Genomic DNA, 11552 nt, shown 5'->3' with positions numbered 1-11552 from the left:
AAGTTGCCCTCTGACCTCTATACATGTACCATAGCATATGAACATACTTACATATCATACAAGATTGAGTTTATTAATATTGGTCAAAGAACTATAATTATACTAATACTATAGGCTGAAAACCTACTGACTATTTTATATCAACTTTTCAGACAGAAACAGGAGTGGAAAGAGTTTTTCTATAAACACACATGAAGGGGAAGAAAAGAAAAGGGAGGGAAAGAAAAACTATTACAGAAAACGTAATCATTACATCAGCCTTTACTGTCTTCTCATTATCCACTCCATGCCCCACCCCAAGTTTTTGTTTGTTTGATTTGGTTTGGGGGGAGATTTTTGGTTTTGTTTAGTTTCGTTTTGTTTGTTGTTGTTATTGTAGTTTTGTTGTTTGGCTTTTTGAGACAAGGTCTCTCTACATAGCCCTGGCTGTCCTGCAATTTACTCTGTTGACCAGGATGACCTAGAACTCACAGAGCTACACCTGACTCTGCCTTCCACGTGCTAGGATTAAAGGCATACAACACCAGACATGACTTTTCCTCTAAAATTTTGTCTCTATTAAAAACAATTTATCACTTTTTTCTCTTCTATTTTACTCCAGAGAATATTTGGTTCTGAGTGCATCTTTTTTCACTTAAGAAAGATTTATTCTCTGAAGAGAAAGATAAACACCTCAGTGAGGTATCACCAGTGACAGCCCACTTGGCTTACCACTTCCTGTTTTGAAGGTGTGATGGCGGCAGTGTGGCTGAGAGCAAAGACTGAGTCTGGAGCTGGCTTCCAGCATGGCGTGGCCACACTTACTGTGGATGCTCTTGGTTTCCGCTTCTTCTGGTAAGAAGGCAAACACATTTGCTTTTACAAGTATTCATTAGGAATGGGAAATCTGGAGAAGGATTAACAGCACTGGGTTCTGAGAGCAGCCTCATTAGGCCCAGTTTCCAGGAAGCTTAAGTCTGGCATCCCTGCCTGGCACTGAAATCAAGAGGAAAGGCAGATGAGGGTGGGAACCAGACTGAGGGTCTGTTTCTCTGCCAGAAGCCACAATGGAGCTGTTTCTCCTTTCTTTTCCACAGGAGCCACCATGGCTCAGACAGTCTCTCAGACTCAGCAGGAAAAGACTGTTCAGGAGGCAGAGTCCACAACCCTAGACTGCACCTATGACACGAGTGATACTAATTACTACTTGTTCTGGTACAAACAGCAAGGAGGGCGGGTGACTCTAGTTATTCGCCAAGAAGCTTACAAGCAACAGAATGCAACGAAGAACCGCTTCTCTGTGAACTTCCAGAAAGCAGCGAAGTCCTTCAGCCTTGAGATCGCAGACTCGCAGCTGGAGGATGCTGCGACGTATTTCTGTGCACTCATGGAGCGCCACAGTGGCACAGGCAAGAGAGAAGGGTTAACAGAAACTTCAGATCTCAGCATCTGTGCGAAATGGCAGGAAGTGGCTGGGGTACCAGCGGCATACAGAAAAGGACTTTATTTTCTCTAGAGGAAAAAGTACTCATATGCAGCTGTAAGAAGCACAGAAATAATTCTGTAAACTGCAATTCTCAAAACCATAATAAAATGCAGGGGATGTACACAGCTTTACAGTTTTGCAAAATGTGTTCACATGTATTATTTCATTGGCTATCAAAACTCTCATGCATAGAACAGGTCAGTTTCACTGTGATCCAGCAGACTCCAGAGCATGACCTAAAGCTATGTGAGAATTTTGTCCAAGGTTTCATATTCAATTATTCTAAAAACTACATGTATTCATTACTTTTCTGTTGCTGTGATAAAACACCATGACCAAGGCAACCTAGAGAAAGAGAAAGTTCATGTGTGTTTATAGTTCAAGAAGGATAGGGTCATCGTGGCAGAAACAGCATGGCAGCAGGGGCCACGCATGGGAGTTGGAGCTGCTAAGAATTCAAAGTTCACATCTCAACCACGAACATGAAGAGGGAAAAGTAACTTGGAATGGGGTGAGGCATTATGCTCTCAAAGCCTGTCTCTTGTGCCATATTTCATCCAGCATCTCCTAAGCCTCCTAAGCCTCTTCCAATATTGTCGCCATCTGGGGACCAAGTTTTTAAATAGTTGAGACCAGGGGGATATTTCTCACTCAAGCCAGTATATAACCAATTTTATGTGCATATCCCACTATCTCACCAAAGATATATGTGTGTATGCATGTACGTGTGTGTGTGTGTATATATATATATATACATCATATATATATATATGTATACATATATACATATGCACATATACATAATATACTTATGCACATATACATATGCACATATGCACATATATACATACACATAAACATTCACATATATATGATTCAATTTCTTATTTGCCCTATGGATCTTTATTTTATACACTATTCTCCTTTTCTCGGCCTTGCTCACCATTCTGGCGCATTATAAAAATCTTGATTTCTTTGTTTGCTTGTTAGGGATTGAAAACAGAACGTTATCTACACTAAAGCAGTGCTCAACCATTGAACTACATCCACAGCCCTAAAAATCACCCTCTTCTACCTTCCCACATAAACTATCTGATTTATCATGACCTGTTACTTCTCTCTAATTGTAAAACAGTTGGAAAATCGACATCCTGTCTATCCCATGGTTTCCTGAGTGCTCTATCTGATGAGTCTACTGTTCTGATTTGGAGCCCTCCTTTGTCTGGCAGGAATATGCTACTATAGTAATTGTGATGCGGCAACCTAGAGAAACTATCTGGGAAATCATCTCTAGAAGTTGGGGCCAAGTAACTGTCTTGCATGAGTGACCACCCTTATTTATACAGACTAAGGAATGAGGTATTTATGGATAATGAAAGGTCCCCATCTTACTTAGACTAAGGAAAAAGGGCTTTGTTTTGGTTTTTCGTTTTCTTTGTTTTTTAAATAAGAAGAACAGTGCCTGTGGTTGTTTGAATATGCTTGGCCCAGGGAGTGACACTACTGGGAGTTATGGCCTTCTTGGAGGAAGTGTGTCACTGTAGGGGTGGGCTTTAAGAGAGCTTCCTCCTAGCTGCCTAGAAGCCAGTCTTCTCTTGTCAGCCTTCAGTTCAAGATGTAGAACTCTTAGCTCCTCCCGTGCCAGGGCTATGTAGATACTGCCATGCTTCCTGACTTCTTGATAATGGACTAAACCGCTGAACCTATAAGCCAGCCCCAATTAAATATTGTCCTTTATAAGAGTTGTCTTGGTAAGCCAGGCGTGGTGGCGCATGCCTATAATCCCAGCACTTGGAAGGCAGAGGCAGGTGGATTTCTGAGTTCGAGGCCAGCCTGGTCTACAGAGTGAGTTCCAGGACAGCCAGGGCTACATAGAGAAACCCTGTCTCAAAAAACCAAAAAAAAAAAAAAAAAAAAAAAAAGAGTTGTCTTGGTCCTAGTGTCTCTTGACAGCAATGGAACCCCTAACTAAGACACTGCCAGTATTTCTTTTTATGTTCATAATCTCCCACAATACTTACCCCTGCTTAGCACCTGGGTGTAGCACTTATTTCATCTGCTCACTTTAGAAAGTACAGAAAGGGAGCCGCCATCTTTTTTCCAGCAACTGAGCAGGTGGATAGAGACAGAAGCACAGGGAACTGAGCAGGTAGATAGAGACAGAAGCACAGGGAACACAGGAGTGGCAGAGCAGCTGAGACAAGGCCAGTCCAGGCTCCACCTGAACCCAGGAGTGGGCAGAGCCAGTCACCCAGGGATGCTGGGACAAGCCTGCAGGCCCACAGGAGGGACAAGTGCCAGCCAGAGACAGCAGGACCAACTAACACCAGAGATAACCAGATGGCAAACATAGGAACATTACCAAGGCAACATGGCACCATCTGAACCCAATTCTCCCACAACAGAAGTCCTGGATACCCCAACACACCAGGAAAACAAGATTTGGATTTAAAATCACAGCTCATGATGCTGATAGAGGGCTTCAAGAAGGATATAAATAACTCCCTTGAAATACAGGAGAACACAGGCAACCAGGTAGAAGCCCTTAAATAATTACAGGAAAACAGGTGAAGGAATTGAACAAAACCATCCAGGATCTAAAATGGAGGTAGAAACAATAAAGAAATCACAAAGGGAAACAAGTCTGGACATAGAAAACCTAGGAAAGAAGTCAGGAGTTATGGATGCAAGCATCAACAACAGAATAAAAGAGACAGAAGAGAGAATCTCAGGTGCAGAAGATACCATAGAAAACACTGACACAACAGTCAAAGAAAATGTAAATGCAAAAAGCTCCTAATGCAAAACATCCAGGAAATCCAGGACAAAATGAGAAGACCAAACCTAAGGATTATAGGTATACAAGAGAGTGAAGATTTCCAACTCAAAGGGCCAGTAAATGTCTTCAACAAAATTACAGAAGAGAACTTCCCTAACCTAAAGAAAGAGATACCCATAAACATATAAGAAGCCTACAGAACTCCAAATAGATTGGACTAGAAAAGAAATTCCTCCTGTCGTTTAATAATCAAAGCACCAAATGCACTAAATAAAGAAAGAATATTAAAAGCAGTAAAGGAAAAAGGTCAAGTAACATATAAAGGCAGACCTATCAGAATTGCACCAGACTTCTCACCAGAGACCATGAAAGCCAGAAGAACCTGGGTAGATGTCATACAAACTCTAAGGGAACACAAATGCCAACCTGGGATACTATAACCAGCAAAAGTCTCAATTACCATAGATGAAGAAACTAAGGTATTCCATGACAAAAACCAATTTACACAATATCTTTCCACAAATCCAGGCCTTCAAAGCATAATGAACGGAAAACACCAACAAAAGGAGAAAAACTACACACTAGAAAAAGCAGAAATTAATCTTCTTTTAACAAACTAAAAAGAAGAGAGCCACACAAACATAACCCAACCTCTAATAACAAAAATAACAGGAAGCAACAATCACTTCTGCTTAATATCTATTAATATCAATGGACTCAATTCTCCAATAAAAAGACATAGACTAATAGACTGGATACATAAGCAGGACCCAACATTTTGCTGCATACAGGAAACTCACCTCAGGCACAAAGACAGACACTACAGAACAGAGTAAAAGGCTGGAAAACAATTTTCCAAGCAAATGGTCCCAAGAAATAAGCTGTGTTTGTTTCTTGATTTCAAGTAATGAAATCGACTTTCAACCTGAAGTAATCAAAAAATATAAGGAAGGGCACTTCATACTCATCAAAGGAAAAATCTATCAAGATGAATTCTCAATTCTGAACATATATGCTCCAAATACAAGGGCACCAACATTCATAAAAGAAAGTTTACTAAAGCTCAAAGCACACATTGCACCCCACACAACAATAGTGGGAGACTTCAACACCCCACTCTCATCAATGGACAAATTAGGGAAAGACAAACAGAGAAACAGTAAAACTAACAAAAGTTATGAATGAAATAGATTTAACAGATATCTATAGAACATTTCATCCTAAAACAAAAGAATATAACTTCTTCTTAGGACCTCATGGTACCTTCTCCAAAATTGATATAAGTCACAAAACAGACCTCCACAGATATAAGAAGATTGAGATAATTCTATGCATCCTATCATATCACCATGGACTAAGGCTGGTCTAAAATAACAACAAAAACAACAGAAAGCCCACATACACATGGAAACTGAACAACACTCTACTCAATGATAACTTGATCAAGGAAGAAATAAAGAAAGAAATTAAAGACTTTTTTAGAATTTAATGGAAACAAAGGTACAACATACCCAAACTTAAGAGTCACAATGAAACAGTGCTAAGAGGAAAACTCATAGCTCTGAGTGCCTCCAAAAAGAAACTGGAAAGAGCATACACTAACAGCTAACAGCACAGCTGAAGGCTCTAGAATAAAAACAAGCAAGTACACCCTAAAGGAGTAGATGGTGGGAAATAATCAAACTCAGGGCTGAAATCAACCAAATAGAAACAAAAAGAACTATACAAAAAATCAACCAAACGAGGAGCTGGTTCTTTGAAAAAGACCAACAAGATAAATAAACCCTTAGCCAAACTAACCAGAGGGTACAGAAGCAGTATCCAAATCAGCAAAATCAGAAATGAAAAAGGAGACATAACAGCAGATACTTAGGAAATCCAAAGAATCATCAGATCCTACTACAAAAGCCTATACTCAATAAAAGTGGAAAATCTAGATGGAATGGACCATTTTCTAGACAGATACAAGGTACCAAAGTTAAATCAGGATCAGATAAATGATCTAAACAATACCATAACCCCTAAAGAAATATAAGCAGTCATTAATAGTCTCGTAACCAAAAAAAAAAAAAAAAAAAAAAAAAAGCCCAGGGCCAAATGGGTTCAATGTAGAGTTCTATCAGACATTCAAAGAAGACCTAATAATATCAATACTCTTCAAACAATTCCACAAAATAGAAACAGATAGAACACTACATAACTCGTTTTATGAAGCCACAATTACACTGATACCTAAAACATACAAAGACCCAACAAAGAAAAATAACTTTAGACCAATTTCCCTTATGAATATCGATGCAAAAATACTCAATAAAATTCTTACCAACTGAATTCAAGAACACATCAAAACGATCATCCACCATGATCAAGTAGGCTTCACTGCAGGAATGTAGGGATAGTTGAATATACAGAAATCCATCAATGTAATCCACTATATAAACAAACTCAAAGAAAAAAAATGATCATTTGATTAGGTGCTGAGAAAACATTTGACAAAATCCAACATCTCTCCATGATAAAAGTCTTGGAAAGATCAGGAATTCAAGGCCCATACCTAAACATAGTAATAACAATATACAGCAAACCAGTAGCCAACATCAAACTAAATGGAGAGAAACTTGAAGCAATCCCACTGAAATCAGAGAATGGACAAGGCTGTCCACTCTCCCCTTATGTGTTCAATATAGCACTCAAAGTCCTAGCCAGAGCAATTAAACAATAAAGGAGGTCAAAGTTATTCAAATTGGAAAGAAAGAAGTCAAAGTATCACTATTTGGAGATGATATGATACTATACTTAAGTGACCCCAAAAATTCCACCAGAGAACTCCTAAACCGGATAAACAACTTCAGCAAAGTGGCTTGAGATAAGATTAACTGAAATAAATCAGTAGCCTTCCCATACTCAAAGGATAAGAAGGCTGAGAAAAAAATTAGGGAAATAACACCCTTCACAATAGCCACAAATAATATAAAATACCTTGGTATGACTCTAACCAAGAAAGTGAAAGATCTGTATGACCAGAACTACAAGTCTTTGAAGAAAGAAATTGAAGATCTCAGAACATGGAAAGATCTCCCTTGCTCATGGATTGGCAGGGTTAATATAGGAAAAATGGTCATCTTGCCTAAAGCAATCTACAGATTCAGTGCAATCCCCATCAAAATTCCAATTCAATTCTTCATAGAGTTAGAAAGAGCAATTTCCAAATTTATCTGGAATAACAAAACACCCAGGATAGCTAAAACTATTCTCAATAGTAAAAGAACTTCTGGGGGGAAATCAGTATTCCAGACCTCAAGCAGTACTACAGAGCAACAGTGTTAAAAACTGCATGGTCTTGGTACAGTGATAGGCAGGTAGATCAATGGAATAGAATTGAAGGCCCAGAAATGAACCCTCACTCCTGTGGTCACTTGATCTTTGACAAAGGAGCTAAAACCTTTGTCATTACACTGGATATAATAAGGACACATCCAGTGGTAAAAAGACAGCATTTTCAACAAATGGTGTTGGGTCAACTGGCAGTCAACATATAGAAGGATGCAAATTGATCCATCCTTATCTCACTGTACAAAGCTCAAGTCCAAGTGGATCAAGGACCTCCACATAAAACCAGATACACTGAATCTAATAGAAGAAAAAGCGGGAAAGAACCTGGAGCACATGGACACAGGGGAAATTTTCCCGAACAGAACACCAATAGTTTATGCTCTAAGATCAACAATTGACAAATGGGACCTCACAAAATTGCAAAGCTTTTGTAAGGCAAAGGACACTGTCAATAGGACAAAATTGCCCCCAAAAGATTGGGAAAAAAATCTTTACCAATCTTAAGTCTGATAAAGAGCTAATATCTGATATATACAAAGAACTCAAGAAGTTAGACACCAGAGAACCAAATAACCCTATTAAAAAATGAGATACAGAGCTAAACAAAGATTTCTCAATTGAGGAATACTGGGTGGCTGAGAAACACCTAAAGAAATGTTCAATATCCTTAATCATCAGAGAAATGCAAATCAAAGCAACCCTGAGAGTCCACCTTAGACCAGTCAGAATGGCTAAGGTCCAAAACTCAGGGGACAGCAAATACTTGAGAGGATATAAAGAAAGAGAAACACTCCTCCATTGCTGGTGGGATTGCAAGCTGATAAAACCATCCTGGAAAAGTTCGGTGGTTCCTCAGAAAATTGGACATAGTGGTATAGCTGAGGACCCAGCTATACTACTCCTGGGTATATACCCAGAAGATGCTCTAGCATGTAATAAGGACACATGCTCCACTATATTCATAGCAGCCTTATTTATAATATCAAGAAGTTGGAAAGAACCCAGATGTCCCTCAACAGAGGAACGGATACAGAAAATGTAGTACATTTACACAATGGAGTACCACTCAGCTATTAAGAACAATGAATTCATGAAATCCTTAGGCAAATGGATGGAGCTAGAAATTATCATTCTGAGTGAGGTAACCCAATCACAAAAGAACACACACAGTATGTACTCACTGATAAGTGGATATTAGTCCAAAATCTCAGAATACCCAAGATACAACTCACAGACCACATAAAGCTCAAGAAGAAGGAAGGACAAAGTGTGGATACTTTGATCCTTATTGGAAAGTGGATCAAAATACCCATAGACCACAGCCAACCAATAGAATGAACATAGGGTCCCCAATGGAGAAGTTAAAGAAAGGCACCAAGGAGCTGAAGAGGTTTGCAGCCCTGCAGGAGGAACAATAATATGTACCAACCAGTACCCCCAGAGTTCCCAGGGACTAAACCACCAACCAAAGAATACACATGGAGAGACCCATGGCTCCAACTATACATGTAGCAGATGACCTTTTCAGACATCAGTGAGAGGAGAGGCCATTGGTCCTGTAAAGGCTCAATTCCCCAGAATAGGTGAATGCAAGTCAGGAAATGGGAGGGGGGGCAGTGAATACAGGGAGGGGGTGTTTTCAGAGGGGTAACTTGGAAAGGGGTTAACATTTGAAATGTAAATAAAGCAAATATCTAATAAAAAGAAAGAAAGAAAGTACAGAAAGAATAAGACAGATCCAATGGGTATGCTCCAAACTTCAGGTCTGGAATAATATTTAGGATGAATACAGGCCAGGCCAAATGATGAACCATAACTCAGTTTGATAAATCATTTTCCAGAACCCATCCATTCCTCTACTCACTTCAATTCTAAGAACACCACACTCAAGACTTTTCTCTGCTTGTGTAGCAGGAACAGCAGGGATGCCTCTATGTAAATGCTGGGAACTGTGCAGCTGAAGAAGCATCTCCTCCAGGAGGACCTAATTGAGAACTGCTTGAGAAAGCTAGGATTGCTGGTGCAAATAACGTCAACCAATCAGGAACTGCTGTTTAGAACAGATACTTTCTTGGGACCAATGGGGGCATGGGTGGAGGGTATTAAAGGAGGCAGTGCTCAGATGAGCTTGCTGTTGAGTTTCCCACTGGCTCCTGGGAGTCTGTGTTGTTGACTCTGTGCCAACTTGCCCCCAACCCCCAAGAGCAGGTAGGATCTGGCAGAGAGCTGTCCAGGATACAGGCAACACACGTGTAGGCCTTTTACAAGTGCCAGACATGGGCTAAAATCAATGAAAGCATTACTCTCATAAAGGCAGAAACCCTCAAGCCTTCTACATTTTATTCTTTCCTTTACCCCAGACCCTTCGATCACCGAAGTTCACAAATTCAGCCAAATGTCATCATCTTATCAGCGCTTCTTTCTCCTTTCCTTCTTCTAGTGCCAGCATACTGCTCTTCTCATTTGAATTGATACATAAATGTCCACCTAAGCCCTCAGTCTTCAATTTCTCCCCTTCAAATATTGACTCATATAGCCAAGAGAACTGTCTAAATAAAAATCAGATCATGAGTATTTCCCCTTTAATAAAGACCACTTTCCATGAAAGAAGCATGATTACTAAAGACTGTTAAGTCCCATCAAAGCAGAGGGTATCACTATGAGTTTGCAACTATGCCTGGCAGGATAAATTATCAAGAATCTGATGAATTAATTAGCTTCCTACTTAGCAGTTCAATCTCATTTATTATCATGTTCCCATCTGCATCTCATCTTCCTCTCCAACTGCAATCTCATCGTGAGTTTATTTCCCTAGTTTATGCTTTTGTTGGAACTCGGCCTCATCATGAAACACTCATCCCACTTAACCAATTGACTATTGTTTACAATGTTTCAGACAGCCTAGATGTCCATCAGTGGTTGGATAAATAAAAAAAATATGGCACATATACATAATAGAATGGTATCCCACTGCTAAAAACTCAATTATGAAATTTGAATATAAATAAATGGATCTATAAAAGATGATCCTGAGTAAGGTAACCCAGACCCCCCAAAAATCCAAATATTTTGTGCTTTTTCTTTTATGTGGATGTTAGATTTTAAGCATTTGATAGGCATGCTACAGCCCACATAACCACAGGCATTAGGTGTTGAGTAAGGAACTAAGAGGAAGGGGAGGGTCTCCTTCTATGGAGAAATAGTCAGGAGACTAGAGCAGGATGATTGAACAGGGAGAAGGATGGAAGAAAGGAGTATGAGAGAGGATATGGGATGAGATATGGAAATTTATTACTGTAGCTTTTAAAAATATATACATATATGAAAATGTCTAAATGAAGTTATCAAATAACGGGAGAGACAATGCCTCAACCAAACATCTTTCTCTTCCAAGTGAAACTTGCAGTGCTAGGCAGGAATGGGTTACATTTAGTTGAGTCATTGTCCAAAAGGAACCCAACAAAAATCCCCAAACTTCTCAAAGTATTGCCAAGGCTATTGTTTCCTCTCCACAAACTAATGGAAAGTCCCTATTGATGAAGACAGCAAGTATATACTACATGCATTGAACATGAAGAAATTAAACCAGTGCCTAACTATAGCCTTCACCCCTATTGATTAGCACTTGTGGTAGTAGAAGCTACTCTGCATTCTACCAGCAAAGAAAGGTCAATCCAGCTACTAGCCCTGCAATCTTATAATGGTAGCCTGCCTGTATAACATACTGAATTGCCATCTGACAGTGCAATAGTGGCATAAACACTGTGGAAGTAACCAACCACTCTTTGGCTGGATTTAATACCCACTCCACAAGATAGAGACATTGCCTGACACTGCTCATGTGGCCAAGAATCTGAGACTGTATAGGCCATGAGCCTAGGGAAAAACAAAATACTACATATATTTTTAATAAAGAGGTATAGCAATAAATTGACTCCTAATGGCATTCTGCTATACTCATAGATATCCACCATC

At 39.5% G+C, this 11552-nt stretch overlaps 1 gene segment (V, D, J or C); it reads left to right on the top strand.

Moving 5' to 3' along the window:
- Positions 1 to 704: 704 nt before the first annotated feature.
- Positions 705 to 1596, top strand: LOC127691579 (T cell receptor alpha variable 38-1-like). The segment is given in 2 exon segments: positions 705 to 834; positions 1077 to 1596. Coding segments are annotated over 2 exon segments (468 nt in total).
- Positions 1597 to 11552: the final 9956 nt, after the last annotated feature.

Source organism: Apodemus sylvaticus, chromosome 8 (assembly GCF_947179515.1).
Source record: "Apodemus sylvaticus chromosome 8, mApoSyl1.1, whole genome shotgun sequence".
Lineage (NCBI taxonomy): Eukaryota > Metazoa > Chordata > Mammalia > Rodentia > Muridae > Apodemus > Apodemus sylvaticus.
Note: the sequence above shows the minus strand (reverse complement) of the source record. Positions and strands in the feature narration are given on the sequence as shown.